Source organism: Mus musculus, chromosome 3 (assembly GCF_000001635.26).
Source record: "Mus musculus strain C57BL/6J chromosome 3, GRCm38.p6 C57BL/6J".
NCBI classification, from domain to species: Eukaryota; Metazoa; Chordata; class Mammalia; order Rodentia; family Muridae; genus Mus; species Mus musculus.
The window spans coordinates 109,556,213-109,582,032 of record NC_000069.6 but is presented as its reverse complement, the minus strand read 5'-3'; the positions used below and the strand labels follow the sequence as shown (position 1 = coordinate 109,582,032).

The following is a 25,820-nucleotide window of genomic DNA, read 5'->3' as shown; positions in this document are numbered from 1 at the left end:
GTTCAGCCTAAAGTATAAACAACACATTTCAGACCCACGCTTCCCAAAACTACATCATGACATGGTTCATTACTGCATTGTCAGGTAGAATTCAAAAAGTAAGAGAATAGCAGGACACAGGTGACACGAACTGAAAAGAGGAAAAATGGGTAGGGGAGTTCCAGACTGGAAGGGGAGAGGAAGGTCAATACGGAAGGACAGAGATGGGACAAATATCACCAAGGTTGTTTGATTAAAACATTAAGGATTTGTATTATGCTATAACTAAATTATATATAATACATATAAGTGTATGCACACTCACACACATAAACACTTGTACACATCATAAAGGAAGTTATGACATTAAGATTAACAATGTTCTCCACAAGAACCACACATTAACAAAAATCCAGTATCGGGCATGAAAATCCCCTTTAAAACAGTTAGTCAGGGTAGCCCACATGACTCCCAAAACAATGGCTGTTCTCCTTAGTTCCCTCTCTGAATGTAAAGTAAGCCTCTACTGCTGAAAACACTGTACACTATGAACACAGGACCTAGATTACTTGAGCTAGATATAACTTGAAAACCTCCTTCCTATGGTCTAGCTTCCATGCTACCAGAAAATACTTGGAATTTGCCAAAGGAGGGAAACAATTATTAGTCCTACCCAGTTATAGCACCTAGGAAACACAACAGTAACCAAAATGCCAAGATATCCATAAATAAATAGCACTCACATGGTGGTGGCAACCAAGTGTTCTCTAATTAGAACTACAGCCCACCAACAGGAGGGAAGCCATGCCTAGTACTAGAAACTTAGCTAACTTCGTGGAGTTAGTGAGGTCATAGATCTTAGAGGTCATTCTACTACTACTGCCACTTTGCTAGACCAGAATAATACATAACTACATTCTAAATCTTATCCTCATACCCACAGATAGATATAGCTACCTCCTCTCCTCAAAGAAGTTTCTCTTTAGAGCAAATGAAGACCATTACAGAAAACCATCACTGGACCCACCCAATACACAGATCATGGGGAGTCAAGTCCAGTGGATATATCCATATCTAAGGTCTTGCCTCTGCAGTTCAGGGTGGGCATAACAACTGAAGGAACCAGAATACCACGATGCTTGTGAATCAGTCTCTCACAGAAATGGATGCATAATCAAGATCTGAACAATAGCAATATCAATAGACATACTAGCTAGAAAAGGGGGGAGTCTTATGGGATCACATTCCTTAATAAGGCACTACAGCTAACTGACAACTGCTGAGAATGGGAGAGTCAGTCTCTCTCAGAGATGAACCCCCTAACTGGTTGTCTGATACAAAGTGAGATCACATGCACACAAACAACAAAAACAGGCTCAGGTTGTACTTATATATTTGTGTACTTGCATACGTATTGTATAACAATAAGAATGATGAAGAAGAGGTTATCAATTTGGGGAGGGAAGGAAGGAGTTGAAGGGAAGGGACTTGTGAGAGATTAGAGGGATGGAAGGGATGGAGAAAAAGTGATATAATTATATCTTAACCAAATCGTATATTAAAAAAAAGAAGGGAGTCAACATCTAAAGAAAAATGTATAGTCATTCACTAATTCATGTAGCATGTTTATTAACTCTTCTGTACACATAAGTATGTATTATTGTTCTTTCCAATAATAAAGATCTATGTGTGATTTAGTTTTGTACAGGCCTCTGAAATCTGACCCTGATGAAATAGGTACATTTGCCCCACCCCCAATAGTCTGATTATTTTTCTACAATCCATTCTTATGGGATTCTAAAACACAATCAGTGTATGACAACTTAGAAATGTCAGTGATATTAGCTACAAAAGAGGGTGGGATAGTCAAAAGAACTTCTATAGCAAAGCCACCAATGGCAAACCCTGCTCCTAGAAAGTTCTGCGTTTTCTGCCTGTTGTATGGATATCTCTTTAAATGTCTTGGCTAAACACGCCCCAAGAATCGTGAAAATCTGCTGAACAACAGTCATATCAGCTGCTCACAAGACAATTGTCAAACATGGGATCATCTTGAGCAAAGAAGCAAGGCAGGTCAGCAGCAGGAGGAGGCAGAGCTGCAAAAGCAGTCAAGCTCCACACATACCTCAGGCCTAACCATGAGTGGCTGAAGGAAGAGCATCACCCCTTTGTTTCTTCATAGAAATGTGGTGAGTGGAAAAGGCACTCACATGCAAATAGCAAAACTACAGGAAAATGTTCTATAAGGTACAGACGCACCTTTTGAAAATTTGTAAACTTATTTTTCATGCAGGACTTTATCTGTTTGGTTACTTATCTACTTGGCCATATTTATAATCTGAAAATTCACCATATATTCCTTTAAATAATCTAAAGGATTGTAGAAAACTGACTATAGAGTAAATTATAAAGAGTTAAATGTGCATCTTCTGACTCTATAAGTAAATGTATTTCTCTGCAGGGAAATAGACTAAATAAAAATGCCCAGAGGAGAAAAAGAAATTTCAGAATAACACTTTTAAAGGCCAGATTATATTCTAGACTAGAACTACACACAGAACAGTAAAGAAACCGCTTACACAACCAACACACCTCTATTAAATACAACGAATGAGTTCTCTTCTAAATGTCGTTATATAGACTCCTTACAGAGGATCTTGGCTTGGGAAAGTCAGAATTATTAAAAAGTAAAAGAGAACCCTGTGGGTTTTTTTGTTGTTGTTGTTTTGTTTTGTTTTTAATGGCATTAATTTTGTTCTGTGGTTAAATGAGTTAAACAGATCTTGGGGTATAAGTGAGTCAATTTCTAGCCAGAGGCAACAGGGCTTCCATAATCTCTGTCATCTCAAACCGGTAGGGCCAGCCTGGGTGTGGCTTCAGTTAAAGGATGGTATGCTTTGGAAAAGCAACTTTACAGCTTGACGAACAGTGCAGTGGAGGAGAATGCACATCTAAACAGTAACCAGATCCAGCGGGGCTACTCTGCGTTTCCCAGTACACTTGATGGACGATCAACTTCACGTATTTAAACGCTTTATCTAGGAATCCCTTTACACCTCTGAGAACAGGATCATGCCCAGAACAGAATGTTCAGTGACTAAACTGTGCAAGGCACTTCTTAATGAATGAAAAGGTAATTATGCTAAGATAGCAATAGAGTAAACTTCACAATATTAGGGAAAGAGGGTTTTGTTTATTTGTATTGTTTTGTTTCTGCAGCTGAATCTCTGGTCTTGAGAAGACACTTGCTCAGAGACCTGACAACCACTTTGCTGATTGTCAAGTCATAGAAAGAGAGAATAAGAAACCCTCCCTGGATGGGGAGGGTAGCATTTGCATGCTCTCCCTTGCCCTCTAAGAACAGTGGTGGTGAGCGAGTTGTTCTGTTTACCTGATTTAGGAGGGAAATGGGGAGGGTGCTGTGTATGTTAGCATTAGGCAGACACCCTGAGGCTGTTCAGTAAGCAAATAACCAGCTCAACCAAGGATGGTAGAAAGCAGGAGGAGCTGGGGTTAGTCACCCAGGAATGATTTGTACTTTAGACCTTCACCTCCTGGTCACCAGGTAAAGACCAAACTGGGAACAAAGGCCAGCAGTGCAGCGGACTTTCCACAGCAATTTCCATACACTTTCACAACCGGCAGTGAATTGACTGCAGTTATCATAGGATATATAATGAGAAACAGACCTGGGTCCACCTGTCTGGAAGCTCTCCGAAGTCCATTGGTCCGTTTCTGTAAGAAAAACAAAGCAAGACAGGCACGTTGGTGATACAGGATCATGGCAGCAGGGAGGCTCTGACAATCAGTGTTGCCTTAGTTCCCATTAGAATCATGGCTAACCATAAATAAAATGTGGTTTGAGTGTTTCTATTTATAATTTAATATGATTCCTCTAAGTTTCTATTAGAATATCATTACATTTAATAAGTCATTGAAATGAACACAAATATTTTTGTTTGCCTAATTATGTGTCATACCCTAATAATTCTTAAAGTCATATGACTATAGAGTATAGGAAGGCCAACTTCATTCATGATTTAAAAATATTCCCAGCAACGAAATATGAATAACAGCCTTAAGCAGATAGGTAAAAACTGTAACTCAAGTATTTCTGGGCCATGACAGACCAATGACTGAAAAAAGGTATAGAACCTCAAACCAAAGGCCCAGAGCTCTGGCTCCAGAAAACATTTAACTGATAATGTGTTTTGATTATAGATGAATTGCATTGAATTCTTTGTTACTTAACTACTGCAGTAATCTCAGAACTAATGAAGGATTTATTTCTTTTTTAATTTTTGTTATACAAGTAGATGTGAAGTTGTATGTGGGACCATTGAATTATTGAGATTTTCCTAAGAGGAACTTTCTTTTTATGTGTGTTGGAATTTGTCTTTGTGGGTACAGGGACATGGTTTCGTCAGAGAAGCCCCCATTTAAGAAGTACACATAAGCTGTAGATTTTCCTCAGGGTAGCTTCATTCATAAGTTAAATCACTGAAATGTTGAAAGGGGGGAGGTAATACCTCAAGGTCCTCAAAGCCATTTCCTGAAGATTCTAGGATTCTTGGGTAAAGCAAAAAATTTAAACATGGAATTTATTTTCACCTCAACTATTTTCAAAATGTGTTTGTAAAAGACTAGTAGGATCATTAAAGTCTGCAGATTCCTGTTGAGTAAGGAGGGTATCTATGCTAGGAAAACCATTAGAAAGAATCAATGTAAGAAAACTTGTGACCCTGGGCTACTTGGTGGCCAAGACAGAAATAGGGAAGGCATGAGGCTTACAGATCCCCTTTTGAAAATATGAAAGAAAACTGCTACCAAAAACAAACTCTTTCTTACCAAAATTTGTATTGAACAATTTTTGAGCTCTCTATAGAAAGGGCACCAAACAACACAACTTATGACACTTTCAACAGAAAAAAAAAATATGGAGTCAGTGTTCGCTTCCCACCAACACCATCACCTTAACTGACAACAGAAACTGCCTGGCCTTGCTTTACCTTAGGCTTAAGATTAAAGTAGGCAACACAATGCAGTTAATGATCATATCGAAAAGGAGATTATCGTCAACATGAACACATTCTGCTTGTGGTTCCTCATCTTTCAGGGAAAATTATAACAGCCATGACTTCGCCAGGATGGTGGTTGAGAGTTCATTTGTCTTAAGTGTTTGAATCATTAAGTGATTCTTTAGTGTTACCATTGTTATTAACTTGGTGGGGTTGTGAAAGTTTGGATTCACACAAAGGATATATTCTGGAAACTATAGCGCCTATATTTTTGTTGTGGTTTTGAACTAAGGCCTTACTATGCTGCAGTAGCTGATCTCAGCTCCATACATGCAAGGGATCCTCTTGCCTCAGCCTCCCCAGGGACTGAGGTTTCAGGCATCTGTCACTGCGTCCCACTTCCCTTCCCAACCGTTTTATGTTCTTCCTCCTGAAAAGTCGTTTAAGCCAGAGCTTTTCTGCAGGAGGGGTAGGCAGTAAAATAGACTGTACATTAAATTAATTCTACACACAAAGGGAAATCCCACCTCCATAAAGTACATTTGGAGAAACTGTGATTAATTATACGTTAAAAGCAACTGACAAACACTTTTTTTAACTGTAAAAATTACAAAATATGTTAAAATATTTCTGAAATGCAGAATTCAATGACCCTCTCTCACCGCTTTTCTCTCGTGGCTGGAAAGACATGGTATTTAGGTAGAAGTTGGGAAAGGAAGGACATACATAGCAGCCATGCCTGGAAGTCACAGGCCCAGGAGTTGGTCTCTGGAGTCTGACTCTTTTGTTCTACCCAGGGATGTTGGGGAGGCAAACCTAATTTTATAAGCATTTGGTAATTATTTCTTGCTTCACTGCCTTGTTTTTACTTACTATTTTTTTTTAAATATGTGTATTGTCTAAAAATCCTGTCTTCCAGCTTCTTTGAGGAAAAAGAACTAATTCTCTCTGTTGACTTTTACTGACAATATGAGGAAAAGCTTCCTTTTGTTTTTTGGAAGTTAGCTTTGGCTCCTCCCTAGCTAGGCCTAGATGGAAAGAGGCTAGGTAGACAGACAAGCAGCAATAAACTTGCTTTGGGTAGTTTCAAGGATACTTGAAAGCCCAGACTGCTTGGGAGGTGACAGCCCAGGTGCAGCTATTTAGGCCTGTGTGTCCTATGGTTATGGGACCTGCCTTGAGAATGAAGCCAAATTTTTAAAAGAAAAATTCCTAATCATACAATCATAGCAACAGAGGCGAAATCAATGGCAGTGTAGGAGAGGCAGAAAGTTTTTCAAAAAAAAAAAAAAGAAAGAAAACAAAATAAAAACCACATTCTTGATCGTCTTTGCTATACTTTTTTCCTAACACGAAGCCGTTTCCAAATGAATTGGCTAGTCTCAGAGCATGCTATCATCTTCTACCCAGACAAAGTGGAGGCTATTAGTGAAGTTAAACATTAAATGAAAATTGCACTTACTACATTCAAAAGTTAAGAAAAGCACTACAACACCGACGCTACATTTTTAAATTTTCAACATGAAAATTAATTTCTTTTTATTAATAGGCTCACATGTAATTTTAAGGGTATAAATGTGTCTGAGAGAATTATTTAATATCACGTGAGGATGATTAACTACTTCTTATTAGCACATTTTCCTTCTGCAAATACACCTACTTCACATTGCTTCCTTGAAATAAAATGAAATCATTTTCTTAGGAAAAAAAAATACACACATGTCTAATGGGATAAATGTGAAGTGCCTTTGAGTTGAAGCCTAGGACTAAGAGCAGCATGTTTGTGTTTAGTAAGGTCATACCCTATAAGAATCCTGACAGTCTGATGTAAACATGTCCCTCCCTGTCTAAGGAGCATAACAGAAATTTGGGAGTAACTGGAGTTAGCTTGAAAGACATCATTGTGTTCTAATTTTTATTCAGGAAATATTGTTAGCTTATTATATGTTCCTGGTCTATCCCCTGGCACTCATTTAAGTAGGTACTCTGAACAGCTCCATTTAGCATGGGGTTCCTCACACCACACCCTTGATACCTGGCCTGCAGAAGCTACCCACATGCAATAAAGGAGAGACAAGACCCTCTGAAGGCATTTCCCCATGGTTTCCATAGCTTTACCAACTATATAAATACTAGCTGGTGAAAAACATGCTAATAATACAGGGGCATATCGGCCTGGGATTGTTTGATTTTAGTGGTTTCTTGTTTGGATTTGGCTTTTTATTTTGGCTTTGGTTTTGTTTGTTGGTGCTAAAATATTTTTTCAGAGTCAGTAAAACTTTTGTAATTTTTGACTGATGGCCAAAATAATGGGGTTCTGAGGTCTGTTATATTTTACACTCTCCTTCATGCCTCGATGTAGCTGTATTCTCAGAGATATACTTATATAACACATATTTCTAAGCCATTTAGAGTTAGGCTTTGTTAAACCACAGGAAATGTTATTAGAGCTTGGTTTGATCAATGCAACTCAGTATTGACTCAGTTTGTGCTGACAGGGGAAAGGGCTAGAAATCTGAACCCAAATTTTTGGTAAAACTATGGCAGAACTCTCACAAGCTACTACTGAGCAGTAGAACAGCTCTTGGTGGGCGATAGGTCTACCAACCTCCTGACAGGGGCACAGAGCTGCCCCACCCTCCCCAGCACACAGAGCTGCTCCTTCAAGCAGTATGAGTGTGGGCAAAATAGCCACATTTAACCTCAACCTAAGGCTTCCAGACAACAACCGTGAAAATTCCCGATTCAGTTCATGTTTTGACAAGCACCTGGTGGCTCCCTCCATTTCGGCTTTACTCCGTTCCAGGAAAGGCACATTTAACACCGTCAGAGCTCAAGCCTGTTGAAGTTAGCAAACAGCTTGAAATGCAAAGCTTACATAAAAAGTTGAAATGTCAGTCTTACCTCTGGTGGTTTGAATGGCCCTTGTTCTGAAACAAAGGTAAAAATTGGCATGGTCAGTCAGTGCGGTCCTTTGGTTTGGTTAGCAGCCTTAGCTCGTCCTCCTCGGAGTAGCAAGAACACTGCCGCTTTGTTTTCTTAACTGATACTGTAATAGACTTCCAGGGTCCCTCGGGCTGGGCTCCCAATTGTTTAGCAACCTGGGTTCTCTTACCTTATTGGCTTGTCAGAAAGGTGACTCATACCCCTAAATGACTGTAGGTTACGCTTAACTTTTCCAACTGTTTCTTAAGCAATGTCAACTCAGCCTCATAAAACTCCTTAAAACAAGGACTTGCACTAATTTATATGCAAGGTCCAATCCTGCGATGCAAGGCTTGCTTTCAACACGTTTTAAGATCCAAACAGGGTTTCATGATACTGTGCAGACTAGCTCCTGCAAACGCAATCCTAACACAGCACAGCATCCCACGTGAGCAAGTTCCCATTAACTGGTAATACTTAGTTTTTATTTTAGAGAAAGAATACTTTGGTTTACAGATAGATACTTAAAAGAAAAACAAACAAACAAACAAACAAACAAAACCACCTCAGTCAAGCTTCAGTCCCAACACTCTTTCACCTTACTTCATATATTTATAAACAGGTACACCATGTTTTTACTATTGTTTAGTTCCTAAAACTGATTCACACTTACAGAGTCTTGAGACCTTCAGGTGAGCAACCTGGTGGTGATGGGGGGTTGGGGGTGGGGGCCACGGGTATCAGAGTAAGAGAACATGCCGCGGACAGAACACTCACTGATTGGCCGGCTTTTGCCTTCTCTCCCCCACATCTAGCAGCATCTAGACAAGTTAGAACTTCTCCAGCTGGAGTGAAAAACCCCTCACTGCTCTGAGCCCATGCCTGCACATTTCCCATCCAAAATAGCCACTAAGAAAGGATCTGAGAGAGAGAGAGAGAGAGAGAGAGAGAGAGAGAGAGAGAGAACTGACGCAACCAAAGGAGACATCAGGAGAGCACGGGCAGGCCTGGATACAGCTCTGTAGAGTGTTTCCTTAAAAGGCTCCAAGAATCCACTCGGCCAGAGTTCACAGGGAAAGCTCCTTCCAGGACACCTGCCCTGCTAGAGCAGGCTGCTTACACAAGAAGACTGCCTGGGGCAAGGACCAGGAGGTCACTTTGTGGACTTTCCTTTTCTTTCTTTCTTTCTTTCTTTCTTTCTTTCTTTCTTTCTTTCTTTCTTTCTTTCTTTTCTTCTCCATTTTAAAAAGATAACTCCAGAAGCTCTATGAGCAGAAAGTTGCCTTCTGGAGAAAAATCTAAGTCTGCCTCCCTTTGTCCATCTCAAACCCCTGCACGCTAGCTTCACAGATGACTGACTGCCTCCTATGAAGGTATCTTTGCTAGTTATGAAACCAGCGTTTACCAAGGAATATTCCTGGATGGAAAAGCTAGCTCACTTCTGTTCCTCCCCTATAAAAACATGCTTCAGGAGATAGACTACCCAAGACCTAAGAGAGATGGCGAGAAAGGAAGCTGTGAGAGTTACCTTTCAGCCAGACTCAGATGCTAGTTAACTGAACACAGGGTTTCTGCTGGTTTGTTTTGTTTCTCCCAAAGTCTCCACACTCTGTGTGTGTGTGTGTGTGTGTGTGTGTGTGTGTGTTCTATGACAGTAATGGTATATCCATGTGGATAAACTAACCTGTGCTATCTTCCTTTGTTGCTTCACCACTTTACACTGTGATTACAGGCTCTCTCACTGAACCTAGACCTTGCCATTTCAGTTAGGCAGACTGACCAGTCAGCAAGCTCGCAGGATTCCCCTGTGTCCCCATCCTTGTGCTGGGTTACTGTGGTACACCACCACACTTGGCTTTTATGTGGGTTCAGAGCTGTTCTAAACTCAGGAACTCGTTCTTGCCCAGCAAGCCTTTTTCCCCTCAGAGGCATCTCCCTAGCCCCTGAGCCTGGCCTTAGAAGCATACCTGGAGTCCCCATTTCACTGGTGCCCTGAAAAACTTATGTATTCTGGGATGTCCCAAACTACCATCTTCTTCTGCTGGTAAGTCAGATGAATAGCCAAAAGTACCAATTGTAAACTACAGGCCACAAAGCAGGAATAGAGTTTACGTTTTCTATGGAAGAACACTAAGGAAAGCTAAGCTGCTGCCAAGAGAGTTCTCATATCTTTCAGATTTGGAGTTTATTACTGAACATGTACTTTTGAAATTTTAAATATCCTTTTTTATGATTCTTTGCATGGGAATGTTTTGATACCCTTGTGAGGCAGGTCTTTTACAACATTTTTTAAATGTATTATTTGTTCCACAAAAGTGAAAAATCGCCTCATGTGCCAGTGTTCCTGACACTCAGCTTCCTGAGGGCTCTCTGGGTAGTGCTTGGTAAAAGGAAGCAGTGGCATTGTGGTTTATACTTCACTCTTTAGAAAACCACACCTCTTCCCATATCAGGAAGAGAAGACCCTGCTTCACAGATATAGGACTGGCTACAAGACAGTCATTTCTTCCCATGAGTGTTACCAACAACAGAATCCAGGAAGGCATAAGGGTCTGGTACAGCATGCATCAGGCTAATACCAATGATGAACAAATAGGACTAAGCTGACTTTGTTTCAGTGTGCTCTCCCTCCTTCATCCCCTCTCCTTGGCATCTTCCACTTGCTTACATGCTTCCTTTAGAGTAACATCAAGGGAATCTATTTTCCACGTTACCCAAGTCGAGGCACTAAAAATCCCTTTACACAAAGCCTGCCAGTGTAAAGCAGGGAAGAAAGCAGGGGCTCAGAGCTAGATGGGTCTCCAGCTGCAATGTCACAGGAGTCCTTATATGGTGCTAGCCTTTCCCCTTCACTGTCTATCCCCCATCCCCACAGCTACCACGGACTCAGGGTCTTCACTTCTCTGGACTCAGCAAAGAGAGTTGTCAGTGCTCTGAACTAGCTGGGTTAAGTAAGACACACAAACATACATTCTTAAAATCTGAGTTCTTACGGGGCCACAATGGTGCCACTGCAAAGAGAGACACTATCCTAAACCCATGGATAGTGTATGGAGTAACCATGAGGCCCATGCCCCATGTTCTTGCATCTGTACCTCCTCTGTGTTCTGTTGTGCTTGGTCACAGAAACTTCTTTGAACTTTTGCTAATAAGAGAGACTGAGAAAAGAATCTGAGTTCTTGTATCATACCATATAGTAAGTTTCTGTTTTAGAATGTATTCTGTTTAGAATTTATTCTTGTCCAAGGTCCTTTGTTTATACTTCTGAATTTTTGGCAGCGACAATAACATTAAACTGGACTGACTCCTTTATAGACATAGACATAATCTTAATTCCCATACATATTAATCCAACAGCTCATTAACTGACAGTAATACAGTGGGAACATGAGAGGAAAATCCACCTACTATACTAGTTCAGATGTATTTCACAGTAAAAGTCTATTCTTGCTGGGAAAATGGAACAACTACCTTCCCTAAGAGGCGTTGGATGGGAAAGTTGATCTCATTTTGAAGCCTCCAGTTCCACCCTTCACTTTCTCTTAGTATCAATCCAAGTCTGCTGTGGCAGGAGCTTGTAATACTAAAAAAATTCTGTATGCATGGGGCAGCAACGACATCTTGGATAATAAGGGCTGGTTATCATCATATCATGTCTTTGGCTGAACTCTGACCTAGGGGAAAAGGTTGCTGGCTGAAAGACAATGAAAAGTCTTTTCTCTCTCTCTCTCTCTCTCTCTCTCTCTCTCTCTCTCTCTCTCTCTCCCTCTCTCTCTCTCTCTCTCTCTCTCTCTCTCTCTCTCTCCTTTTTTTTCTCACAAGGGGACTTTCTTAGGATAATAATTCAATCCTTCAAGTTTCCAAAAGGTTTTAATCCTCAACTTGTCCTTACCCTGCAGCCTTCTTCTCAGGCTCCTATTGATCAAACTATAAAATGTTCTTTCCCTTTCAGGAACTTTCTAGACGATGACTTACGGGCCCTCCAGGGGTTTAAGCCTTGAATTCTTTCATCATGTCCCAACTTGCTTAAGGTACTTCTGAGAAGCAGTGTAACTAAGGTGCTTGGAGCCGTTGCTGAACTCCATCATGCTGAATGGACATATTTGGCTAAAATAAGAATTTTCACTGAGGTTTTAGATTCACATTCCATAATGTGCTTGTTTAAATGCCAAATTCAGTCCTGTCATACTTATCTTTCCCCAATAGAATTAGCTCTCAATTCATGCCTTCTTCCACAATTTGTTGTCTTTTATCTTAAGTTCTATTTAAGACCAAATAAGCCAATGCCCAGTAAGACTGACTGTTGTTCCAAGAGGAGCCACATTAAAGCAGTTACTGATGTTATTATGGAAGGTACCCAGCCATCATGGCTAACATGCTATTGCTATAAAACATACAACAACATTGAACAAAGTTTGAAAGACGGTATATAAGAGTTATGCTCACTGTTCTGATCTTCAATGGTGTTTTGGGAAAGAACAGAAAGCCACACTCCATAAATAATACCTGGTTTGGGGGTGGGGGGGTGATTTCATTTTAAAACTGATAAAAACCAGTTTCCAATTCTCCTTTTTTAAAAAACAATTACTAATGCATCACTAAGCTGACCCTAACTGTCAAATAAAAGGTAAAATAACTATTCTTGCATAAAAAATTGTCTTGATGAATCAAAAAGATGACTCATTTATACAAAAGGTTTAAGTGCCTTCCCACAGAAGCAATGTCACCTCTTGGTAATGAAATCAGAGATCAAGGCTCAGTTTGTTCAATTAACATGATAAAAAGGTCTGGTGGTAGAAGACTGAAATAACATTTTACTCTACAGGTTTCACTGCATCTTAAAATATGCAATGCTATTTATAAAAGAGCCCATTTCAGACATGGATTTATACAGGTTCTAGGCAAGAGCCTCACAGCTTTAAAAGCCAGCAGGATACTAAGGCAACTCCATTTTCACTAGAGCCAGCTACAGCAGCAGCAGGAGCAGCAGCTGACCTAGATAAAGGAGCAATTAAACAGATAAGCAAATGGAGAGCTGCTTTGGCTAAATATTAGAGCAGCTGGGGCTTTCGTTCTTACTGAAGGAAAAGATACATTAAGCCAAAGTTGTGTACATTAAACCAAAGTTGTCTGTTCTAGCAATATTTGCATCCAATGCCACTCTCTTTCTCTCTTTGTTTAATCTGGAAGATGGGGGTGGGGGGAAGCTATACTGATCACTGTCAAGATAGGAAGGGGACAAAGGAGGCTTAGTCATATAGTCTTATGTTACTACCAAGCAAGATTATAAATGAGCCTGAAGTTTGTAGCCTGGGATTAGCCCTTCCCCACGGTGTACTGCGAGAAGGAAACCCCACCCTAGGATTGCATCAGCTTTGCAGTAACTTGCTGAGAGTCTCATATAATGGCACTCAGACCTATTCATTACTATCACTGGGAAGTTTGGCAAAGACTTCAGAGCCTTTGTGAGTGGTGATCATCAAGGCTTCTATGGTGACCAAGCAGGAGTCAAGTTAAGTTCAGTAAAAGAGGTAGAGCAGAATTTCCTGCCTGGCTTTTATTTGTGTCCATGCAAATCCCCAGGCATTAAGATGCAAACTACTCAACCTTCAAATGTGTTTCCAAGTTCCATAGTTTGTCTTACTGGGAAAAAAAATGCATGTTTTTTTTTCTCCTACTTCAGATATACTTAAAGTAATAATCTGTCATGCTCATGTATTAATATGAATAGATTGCTTCATTCAAAAAATGCAGTGCAGCTTTTGCCAAGTAATTATTATTTCCAGGGTGAATGAAGACTCGATAGATTTAAAAGATAATAGAGCATGAAATAGAAAAGGTTTCTAAACCAAGAGAAGACAACGTCTAAACAATGAGGCAGATTTCCACAATCAAAGTGAACAAGCTCTTTTAAAACCTGGTGGTTAATATTTAGCTACATATTGTATTGTTGGAACTGTGTTTGTATCGAAATAGTTCTATCATAGGCCAAGTGATAACTCGATTTTAAATGTCCCACCCTTGGACTTGGTACAAGGGGATAGATTCAAAAGATAAGAAACATATTCCCCACATTTTCCTTCATTTCTACATCAAAGGCTCAGAAAGCCTACAAGAGAAAATAAAGGTAGAGAGACCAATGCTCACTGTGCAGTTAGCCCCACTCTTCCACTACAATCCGGCTTTCCATGGAATCAAGCCGAGGCCATGTGTGTGATTTTCACTCATAGCCGAGATGAAAAATGTCTGTTTTCAGAGCATGTATGTAAAAAGCTGCCATTCTGTCATGCTGGTAGGCACAGAAGGAACTGGACAGCCATATAGTTGGTGGGGGCCCTGCTTTGGAGGAGCAATGAGTTCCCAGTAAACAGTGTGTGTTTCCTGAATTAAACTTTAAAACTACTAGAGACTGAGAGTAGGGGTGGGGGTGGGTACACAGTACAACCCAACCTTGGAAAATAAATGAGCCCTACCCTCTACACTAATTAAATTAAATTCATATGACCACTGGATGATCAAGGTGATATTAATGATTGGCAAGGAAGTAAAACAGGAACTGAGAAAAGGAAGGGCCCATTTGGGATCTGTAAGGAGAAAGGGAATAAGAGGCAGCAATAAGAGATAGAATAAACAAACAAAACAAAACATCCCAACAATAAAACTGACTAGATCAGGAAGTAGATTGATATAAAAGAAGGGGGTTGTTGTTGTCTTCGTTGTTTTGGTTTTTTTGGCACCAGATGTTCTGTGATCTGTTTCTTTTTTTTTTTTCTGCCTCTCATTAACCTATCCCAGGTGTACTGCCTGGTAATCAGTGCTTAGGGCATAAGCCTTTCCTTGCGTAAGCACCCAGAAAAGAATGTAAAAGGTCTACTTAGTTTATTTCATGCTTAAAGTACAACACAGTGATTCACAGAATGAGGGCATTTGTTTGTTTGTTTGTTTGTTTGTTTGTTTGTTTGTTTGTTTTGTTTCATTTGTCAACCATCTTTTCAAGCTTTTATCTCCACAAGCAAGGACCCCAAGTCTGGATAAACTCCCACATCCACCACTTCTAGATTTAAGATGCTAGTGCTCTTCAGGGCTCAGGACCCTCCCTCAGTCATCTATCACTCTAGCAGGTAACCCATCCACATACTAAAAGACCAGGTCTTCCCTTAGGTCAAAACATCAACTGCATATGGTTGATTCTAATTAGAGAGATCAGCCAGATGGCAATTATCATAAATGTGATAAACACTATGATAAAGTTAATTACAAGATGCCAGGAAAACACAGACAACTGATAGACTAAGAAAGGCCAGGCATGCAGAGTACCAGAAAGTCTTCTGAATGAGGTAATATTTCCTTGAGTTTTCAAGAACTGAATAGAACAAGGAAGAAAAGACTAAAAGAGAAAACAAAGAAGATGCATATGACAAAGTAGTTGAAGAACTGTGAATAGACATGAATTAAATGTCAGTTGGGAACGTTAAGGAATGGTCAAAAGAGGAACAGAAAAATGACCAGAACTACACGGGTTGTTAGGGGAAAGCTTGGACAGTGTTCTGTAGGAAGTGGAAAGAAGACAAGTGGGTGATACAATGGATTTTAAAAGTTTTTGAAAGATCAGTTAAGAATATCTATCTAAGGAATAAGAGGAAGCAGAGGAAACAGAGACAGTGAGATTTCCATCTAAATCAATACTGTAGCAGTGGGTTCTAAGCAAAATGGGAGAAAAACAATAAGCGAGTAAAGAGGGAGATGGTGTCATCAGGCTTATAAAAAGTCAGACAGCATGTGTGGCCATAAGGAAAGTGCCTTTGTTCCCGATACTGGAGATTCCTCGAAGGCAATTGATAGATGACACATGTCACATCCAGATTTGGGGGAAGATGTTGCACGGAGATGGAGCCAAGACTAATTCTCATGAGATGTGGGTTGCAACTTAAGTGAAAGAAACAAGTCTGATCTTCAAAGGTGGCATGTGAGATAATGGAGTATGAAAGAGAGTATCAGGAGTGGCTAACAGCATCCCATGAGCAAAACTGAGAGATAAGGGCTATATTGAGACTTTCAGGGAACTCAAGTGGATGCAGCAATGACAACAGAGTAGGGGGAAGAGGTTTGTAGCCTTCAGTAGAGCCTGGTCTACTCCATCATGCTGTATAATAATTCTTCACTTCCCCACTTCTTTCTATGATTATGGGCCATTCAAATGGAACTACCATGTTCTCTGTCCACAGGTGTCCATGGTTTATTACAATGCCACCATTCGCATGCACCATGGCACCATGAACTATGAATGGACTCCTGCCTACTACACTAGCCAGCCATAATGTCCCTTTCTACCCTGAGAACACAGGCAGACTGGGTGAAGCTTTGGAACTAGAAACCACTATAAAATAAGAGTGATTCTCAAGCTATGATTTATGTTACATGGGAAATGATTATATATCATTTAACTTTGCCTTAAGTCAACATTATTGACAACAAAATTACCCTAGGGTAATTTTTCTCAAAGTAAAGTTCACCAAGGAACACACTCCCCTCGATACAGAATTCCCTCTCAAGTAAAGCACATCTCTAGCTCCAAATGCATCTTGGGCTTCCTCCTCTCTTCCTTACTCCTGTGTTGTCTCAGATGCTGCAGAAGTTAGGGTAAACAAATTGCTGAACTTCTTCAAGCAGTGAATCCTAACTACAAAACATATCAGCCAGAGATTCTCGGCAGGCCAGGGAAGAGAACATTAGAATAACTTGCTTATAATCCCAACATAGTATCTACTCTACCACACTCACAAACAGATCTACCAGGCTAAGATTGAAAGTCTGTCCTCAACAATTGCCTACACTAGTCCAAGGATGGGTGAATGTGATGTCTCCCAGTTTTCAGAGGGCACCTGCTGAGGGACAGGGGAAGAAGGTGCTTATGCAGGGATCACATAGAGCCCCTACATCCTGAAGATGGGGCTTCTAAGTTACAAAGCCTGGTCTGCAAGAAAATAGAAGTCTGCTAGGTAGCTTCTTGACATTTCATACTCATAATTAATTCTGAGAATTCAATGTCACTCACTCATCTCTTCAAAGTCTGAAGCAGGAACGGTCATAAGGGAAAGAGAAGAAAATCATGGATGTGGAAAATATGGGAGCCTGGTGGTCAGCACGAGAGACTCAAAAACCCAAGGGCCGGCATTCCTGTAATGTAGTCAGAGTTTCAAAAACAAAACTGGAGAGAACTTTCCCCTGCTTTATGGTGAATTCCGAGAATTACGAAACAGGTTAAAGAATGCAGCTGCCTTCTAAGGGACAATCTCTTTATATCTCTCCATCTTTGGCCTGCAGGGCAGTTGCATTATCTTCAGTTGCCTTCTTTTCACCTTTTTTATGAACCTGTTTCTCCACTTTAAAATAAGGGGCCCTGGATCAGAAGGCATTTATGTCTTTAGGACTTATATGGCGAGGACAGGTGTGGCCCCTAAGAACACCTGGCCCTCACCAAGTAATTCAAATCTAAAGCTACGGGACTTTTGAAAGCACTCTAGCTTGTAAAGCAAATAGCATGCTCACTGAAGAATGGGATAGGTAAGGATGAAACAATAAAACCAAGTGGTTGTTGTATCAGGTTGAAGGTTGAAGAGTAACAGTCTTAAGGCATAACATCACTGTTTATTTCACCACCATGTAGAGTTCTGACCTTCAGACTAATGAAAACAGTAACCTTGTCTGTTTTACTTCACTGTCTCCAGCAAGTAGCAGAGGCCATCTGAACTCACTAGCCATGGGAAGGGCTACTCTGAAAACTAAAGAGTTTCTCTAGGATAGGGCAGTAGCTAACACAGTAGAGGAACTCAGTCAATGTCAAGATCTTTGCCATCATGATTGTCCGTGCCCGGCACAGAGAACGGCACATGGCACACTCTGAAGATATCTATTGAAGGAGCAGAGGGACAGGGCTGTGCTGTGATCTCTGGCCTCTAAGAGGTCTCACTGTTCTACAACTGTCCATTTTCTGAACTCAGCCCTGAAATAAGACATTCTCTGTTCTGCTCTTCTTCACATTATCCAAAATAATTCAATGTCCACCTTTTCCTCTGGGAAAATCAAAGGTTGACATGGCTACCTTTTGAACTCAAGCTGTTAAAGATCCTTTCTTGTGTTCAAAAACTCTTCCTGATTTTGAAAGGTCTTATTGATAAAACAGAGAGGAACTCAGGGGAAAAGGACAAAGAGAAAGAACAAGAAAGAGAAAGAATAAAGAGGCCAGAAAAGAAAGAGAAGGGAGACAGCCCAAGAGGAACAGAGAGGCAAAGGCTACTGAATACATAATTTCCAATGAGTCCATACAACAAGCATAGAGTGCTATTTTTAAAAACCAAGCAGAAAGTGTTTACATAAATCCAAAGGATATATGCTTTGTTCAGTGTGGAAAATGATAATGCATTCAATTCATGAATTCTTGAATTAGTCTCTGTAATGTTTGCTTCTGGACCCAAAACCAAATCTGATGTAAATATTTAAGAGAAGAAAGAAAAAGTTTAAGAGCTCAAGATAGAAGAACATTTTCTTCCTCTTTTTTTTTTTTTTTTTGATTACTGTTTGTATTGGCAGTATTCAGAAAATTCTGTGATATATTTGGGGGTGGAGGTAATTGAGGGGGAGGTGCCACAAAACCATCAAGTGCATCCTGAAGACCTCTTCTTCCAAGTACATATAAAAGTCAAATAAATATTAAACAGTTTAAAACCAAGTCATGGAGAAAAGTCCCACAGATCATAGACAATTTTCTAATTGTGTGTATTGATGATGCATTCAAAAAAAGATATGTTCCAATAAACACATATTAAGAGTCAATTGGGTCTTAATTATATGTAGCAAGCTTTATGTCCTCATTAGAAACAGAATCCCTACAATAAACATGACTTACCAACGGAATTAACTCTGCCACAATTGTCTACTCTTCCCAAACATTCTTTATGTGCTTTTGCTCCACACTTAAAACATAAGTAGCCTTGATAAAATGTTCCCCTGAAAGGTAAAAATAGAGAATGGTGTATTATAAAGTGCTAAGTTCTGCTTATGTAAAATAACCAGTGTAAGGAAAATGGGATCCTGATGCTGTCAAAAGCGCCATCAGCAAAAGGACAGAGGATTACCCAAAAGGCCAGCATGCGGGAAGTAACACCTCCGCTTCAGAACACCCTTGCTTAGATTGCTAGAAAAGTCTGAGGTACTTCGCAACTACACAGGTTCATTTAAATAGGAAGAAGGGCCTGAGAAAGCTTACCTCAGGAGCATCTGGCAGACCCTGCAGGATGTCACCCGAGTGAAGGTGTGCATCTTGAAATCATGGAAATTGGAGTCTGCATAGTCTGGCCTTATGTTGGATCTGCAAAAAGGGGAAAGTCACGTCCTACATAGTTTTACAACCAAGTGGCAGTCTAAGCACATAGGAGCAAATTCATCCAACCTGCATCAGGAAGAGATCCATTCATGCTAAAAGGTGAGCCAGTACATACTGGCTTCCAAGACAAAAGTCTGCTAGCATTAAAATCTTCCCTGAAGCCCGGTTGTATGGAGACCTGTGATATAGAAAAGGACAACAACCTGATCCTTCTCAGAACTGTGAGTCACAGAGGTCTCTGAGCCACGCCACCTCGGTCAGTCTGTTGGAAACCAGAACCAGCTAGATATTCATGTCATGTGTCAAGTACTTTGCTTTACCACGTCATGGAAATATAAACTAGCTGGTGAGATGGGAGGTAAGGCAGAGTGCAGTGTGTTTCAAGAACTCTAAGGAAGTGCAGGGATTATATGAGGGTCTCCTGAAAGGCCTGAAGTCATCCCATGAAAGGTTGGTCAGCACTGCAGCGATCTGACCAGCAACATTCTTCCTTAACACTTTACTTGCTTTACAGGCCAAATAAAACTCAACAAAGATCACTTCATCTTTAACGGTACTAACGTCATACACATAGGTACCCAAAACTCTCACCTACACCTCAAAGGAGCACTTTAGTGCAGTTAGGATAGGCTGGGCATGGAGAAAACCCTTGGCATTCGCTGTTTGTTTAACTTTCACATTAGTGTCCTGAATAAGTCATGAGTAACAGCACTGGTTCACAAAGCAGGAAACAAGTTTATCTTAAAGCAACACTTCCCCTAAGCTGATAGAAAGGGCCAAGAAAGAGCCTCCACCGAGGTGTGCGTTCTCAGCCACTAGAGCAAGTCAGCACTATCCACAGCTAAATTACGAGGGCTTTGAGGCATAACGGGTAGGTTGGAAACAGTCGGATGTAGATATTTTTAGGGATTTGTTTGTATTGTTTTTAATCTAGCCATAGAACAGAACAAAGATAGAATAAGGTAAGGTTTAAATGGATAATGAGTTAGAAATACACCTAGAAAAGATAATATCTTCTGAGCTATTACATACAACCTGAGAGACTGTAAGATATGTTTGAGATTCTGATGAGCTAGGATTTCCCCTCTTATAGAATACTGCATCTCTCAAGCTCACAGAGTCGCGGCGTAATGAAGCATAACACAGGCGGGCAGCCAGGCATCAATCTCTGAGGTACCAGAAGAAGCCTTATGAAAAAACATTCACCAAGGCAATTGGAGTAGCAGGCAGTGATGCAGAAGTGTCAGAGAGGTCAGCCTTCCCATCCATCTGCTGAATAGGAGCTGCTGAAAGGGAATCAAATCTGGGAGCCATCTGGGAGTTCTCTGCTCTGTGCTGCTGGTGACCTCTCTTTTTAGGAAAATATTCCAATGTACAACAAAAAGTATGGCTATTTCCACTAAGGTTGTGTGTGTGGTGTGTGTGTGTGGGGGGGGATCCCGCTGATTAGAAATCACAGTGCCCTTCTTCAGAGAAGGATCTAGAAACAAAACTCTGACACTGATTCCAGAAAGTCTGCGTCCAAACCCATTTCTGTAGCTGTAAAGGGCTACTGTTCATTTTTCTCTAAGCATCAAAATGTCTCAGCCACATATACACTGTCCAATTTATTCTAAAGCAATGCTTGTTCTAAAGTAAAGGAAATAACATTTCCATTTCTGGGAACTTGAAAATTTTGTCCACCTGGAGTTGTCAAAGCAAAGGAGGTTTCCACCAGGTAGAAGATTGTGCAGCTAGATCCCCATGCAGGTAAGAACTTCATCGGTCCTCCCTCATCAGACTTGGGTGGCACACCTTTCCCTCGGAATTGATCCAAGTTCTACACAGTGTACAAGTATGTGCATGAGTACACAAACACACACATAAAAACATGTATGTGAACCAGAGTTGTGTTTGAGTCATTTGTACTTAAAACTTTTACCAACCAGCTGAGAATAGGCTTCCTTTTCAGAAGACAAAAGGCTGAAGGGAAAACTGCAGAAATACCATGGGTGGTTTTATTTTAATCTTACGGTAAAAAAAAAAAAAGCCTCTGAAAATACTGTTAACAGTGGTCGCCTTAAGGGAAAAGAAATTTGAAGAGGTAGAATAGAATGATAGGGAGAAACTGTGACAGGTTTTTAAACTAAGGCTGAATATTATTTTTTTTCAAAGTTTCAAATCAAACATTAAAGAATAAACGTTAACTCTCTGACCCTGGGACTGCTATGGCGGCACTATTGAATATAAAAGCACAGCTGAGGGTAGGAATCTGAAAGTAGACCACCCGGGCTTCAATCCTCACTTGCAAATCAGCACAGAGTGACCTCAGCTGAGTTGATAAGTATAAAACAGGAATACCAATAGAATCAACTCAAAAGCAAAGGAATGTATGCAAAGTGCTTAGCACATTGCCTGAACCAGTGTGGGCTATCACTAATGAAGTGGTAATGTCAAGTTCACAGGACAGTAGGTCACCAGGGTAAGGCTTCCTGAGTGTAAAGTTTTATGGCTTGTCACAGACAACTTCCCCAGACTCTTCCTTTTCCTGGGACTTCCTACTAAGGAGGCTATCATTCAATAATGTTCTTTGAACCACAAAGGCAAATATAATTGTTATTGTTGTTGTTATTTATTAATATCATTTGAGGCAAGGTCTTATGTAGCTCAAGTTGGCCATGAATTTGCTTTAAAGATGATCTTGAATTTCTGATCTACGCACCGCCACCTTTCAAGTAGCTAACAGATATGTGCCATTACGCCCATTTCATGTGGTACTGGGAATCAAACCCAGACTTCACTCATATTAGGCAAGCACCCTTCTAACTTAGCTACATTCCCAGCCTCGATTGAATTATTAGTAGAGGAGGGAACAGATTTCCTCAATAGAAGATGTGTATGAGAAAGCCCACACAATTGAATGAAATCGACCACAGTGTCTGTAGCCTGTTAGCTTATAGAATCTAAAGAAAGCAAATAACAGAATGAGAAGGATGGGAGAGTAGAATGAATCAGGACAAGAATGGTCACGAATGGCATCTAACCTCTAACGCACACAGCATATTGCCAAACTCATCATATGCCTTCCCACACTGACTACTTATGGAAAATATAAGCAGAGTCGCTTACTTCATATTTATTTACGGAGTAATTACTGTAAATGCCCATTCTAGGGCTATAATAGTAGAGAGAGCCTTCAGCCATGGCTGAGTAAGAGAAGAGGGGAGATGGAGATGAGCTAAGAGACCAGCAGAGAGCGGGATTGTATATGAGAAATTACATCACATTTAGTTGATCAAAAAGGAAAAACAATCTTAGTGGCTATTCTACATGGAATTCCTTGTGGTGAGGCAAGAGAAGGCTTAGAAAAACCAAAGGTTGTGTGGGCTTTCTGCACAAGAGTACTACCAATGAGACAAGTTAGCTCGGTCATGTAGCTATACATAAAGACTTCAACAATAGGAAAATTAACTGATGAGAACTTTGATGGAATCTTATACACTTCTCAGTAACATGCTCCTATTTCTTTCATTTTACACGGGTACCATTTTTTTTTATAAAAGCAGAGGCAATTAAACATGTGTTCAGTGTGGAATGGTTTTTCTCAGAGGGCTCTTCACACTTGACATGCACATGCGCTTCTGAAGCAGTTTCCTCTTACCTAGCCCCAGCACAGATCCAAACTGAGACCTACCTGCCCAGCTCAGAGCATCCCTTCCCCAGCTGTCCACTGTGCATCTTAAATATAGCACATATAAAATCCATTGACACACCTATCTGATCATCCACTTCATCTTTCAACCTTGAAATTTCAGAATCACAATACGGGTTTCTCTCTCCTTCATACTCTGTTCATTTTCTCCTAATTTCTCTACCTGTTTCTCCTTCCCTAAAACAGTAACCAATATCTGTAGATCCATCCTTAAAATTATCCCCTCAGACTTTCAACCTTTACACACACACACACACACACACACACAGAGAGAGAGAGAGAGAGAGAGAGAGAGAGAGAGAGAGAGAAAATAATTGTTTTCTGTGACAAACCCTGAGTAACTAGGTATATTAAATGATGATGATGGTGATGATGGTGGTGATGATATAATGTAGATATTTACAAGTTATAGTGGCTAAATACCAGTGAGAAGCGAGTCCACAATGCATAAGTACAGGTATTTTGGTTTCTACAATGTGTTGATATCCAACTGTTTAACTGTAAAAGACATCGCCATACAACACTAAAAGTTTGGATTACTACCTGCCCACTATGTGATGAGGACAATTGATATCTCTTTAACTCGACTCTTCTTTAGAGTCAGCAAACATTCACCTAGAAAAAAATTCACTGCTAGGTATTTACAAATGTTATGAGTTGGGAAAATATGCTTATACTGTAACATTTTCTGCATTTGTTTTCAAAAGTCTGCCTTTTGCCATAAAACAAGATGCAAAGAAAAAAAAAACAGAACAATTAACTACAATTTCCGTTCAATGCTATACTTTATTTATTCAGACCTTCTCTTTTTTTCCTTGTGACAAAGTAATATCATCTTTGTACAAAGTCTGTGGTTTCACTCAGAAATATCTTTTAAATAGTATAGTTATAAATATAGTCATTAAAAAACAATTTTTGGGGCCGTAGAGTTGACTCAGTGGGCTCTAATAGCCCTTGCTGTATAAGCATGAGGACCAGAATGTAAAATCCTGTGCAGCTAAAACAGAGTACCCAGCCCGGTGTGAAGGGAGGGGACAGGATTATTGCTGGGGCTTGCTGGCCAATCAGACTAACCTAACACTGAGAACACCAGGTTCCCTGAGAGACACTGACCCAAGGGAATAAAATAGAAAGTGACAAATCAGGACATAGCTGATGTCCTCCTCTGCTCATGGTAAATGCTCACACACACGTGCACACACACACACACACACACACACACACACCTATTTTGGCTACTTTCCTCTCTTTCAGCACTAGAGTGCTGGGCTCCTGGGATGCCAACACACCCTCTCAGGGGAGGCGAAATGCAGCCTAAGAGAGGAGCCCCAGCCCATGTTTCTCTGAATGAGAAATGGTGGGGGCCATGATGGAGGCTGTGCTTCTCAAGCTCTTGTGCACCCAGATGCCTCTGGAAACTGAAGAACTGAGAAAGGGGCCCAAGGACCTGAGCTGGGGGAGGGAGTTCTGGCTTAGCTCAGAGCGAGTGCCGGGAGTGTGGCCAGGTCTTCTGCAGAACACTTAGGAGCAGCTCTGTATAAAGAATGCCTCCACCCAGGAGAGAGACAGTCCTTGCTTGTCCAAACTGTTTATTCCTGGCAGAGAAGGATGCAAACAACTTCCTCAGGGTGGATCAGGGATTAAATACCTTTTGTAGGAAGGGATGCCTGGGAACAGAAGCTGCTTGGCTAACCCTGGGAGCCTATTTTGATACCTCAATAGCATGGAGAACTCTAGGCTCTATGCTAAGTGACCAGTTGTCATGGTCCTCTTACTGGGGTGTCATGGCCATGTGCTCCAGGACAAGAACCTGGTTGGGAGTAGATTAAATGCCTTCTGTTCTCAATTATGAGAATTACCGGGTTCCGTAATCTGCTCTACCTTACCAGTTTTTTTGTCTGGTGAAACGGTTCCACTTGCCCCCCAGGAAATAATATGATAATTTATGATAACGTCTTATGTCCTGAACTATCAATATTCAGAATATTTAAATCTCTCCAGTGCAGATAGTTTGACAGTTATCTAAAATATATAAACTAATAGTTCTCTCATATTCTACTGAAAGTGAGAGATAAAAGCAGATGTTGATGATTCAAAAAAAAAAAAAAAAAACCCAAAAACTCTGCATACAGTCAGCTTTGTCTACCCAAAGTACAGAGATAAGTAAAAATGTCTGAGTGCATATGGGTATTATTATTGTGCAAATTCAGAAAACTTACCATCTGATTATTCTTTAAGAAAATGTTGAACAAACATAATTGTCCTATTAAAATATTTTAATCTCAAAATAATAAAATGGATGCTCCTATAGGATCCTTCTATGAACCTTGATTTAACTTCTGTTACTTATGCAGCAATAAATTGTTCCAAGCAACACTACTTAAACTAATCTGTCTTCCAGAAGAAGTTTTAAAAAATATATTTTAGCTTAAGGACATTTATTTATATCTGTGACTCCTCAAAACTTAAAATAATATGCATATTAAAAACAATTTATCATGTTAATAATGAGCTAAAACCTATTTTTCATTTCTACAGATGCCAAAGAAGAAATTCAACCAAATGTAACATACATAGGGTCTGAAAGGACTTACGTGTGATCACCTCAATCAGAAGGCTCGAGCAGGAAGACCTTGAAATCAAGGGCAGCCTGGGCTACAAAACCAAAAGCCTGCTCCATAAAGGAGGGGGCAATGAGAGCGTCTCACATGCTTCAGACAAAAATGTCGATAAACTAGATGTTACAAGTACTTCTACAATGGGATAAGGGATTAAAAAAAAATCCAAAACCAAAACCAAAACCAAAACCAAACAAACCAAAACA

The 25,820-nt window shown here is 40.3% G+C and overlaps 1 protein-coding gene across 4 annotated transcripts in view; it reads right to left on the bottom strand.

The window, feature by feature from the left end:
- Vav3 (vav 3 oncogene) overlaps positions 1–25,820 on the bottom strand; it is a 345,230-nt gene that overhangs the window by 103,662 nt on the left and 215,748 nt on the right. For 2 of the 4 annotated variants that reach the window (NM_020505.2, NM_001378987.1), the window contains exons 16-19: positions 19,189–19,290; positions 18,829–18,929; positions 7,902–7,927; positions 3,669–3,714 (exon numbers count right to left, since the gene is read on the bottom strand). In NM_020505.2, the coding sequence (NP_065251.2) occupies positions 3,669–3,714; positions 7,902–7,927; positions 18,829–18,929; positions 19,189–19,290 (275 nt within the window). Of the gene's footprint in view, positions 1–3,668; positions 3,715–7,901; positions 8,027–18,828; positions 18,930–19,188; positions 19,291–25,820 lie in introns of those variants that run through there. The other 2 variants (XM_006501820.4, NM_146139.2) reach the window with 2 other exon arrangements.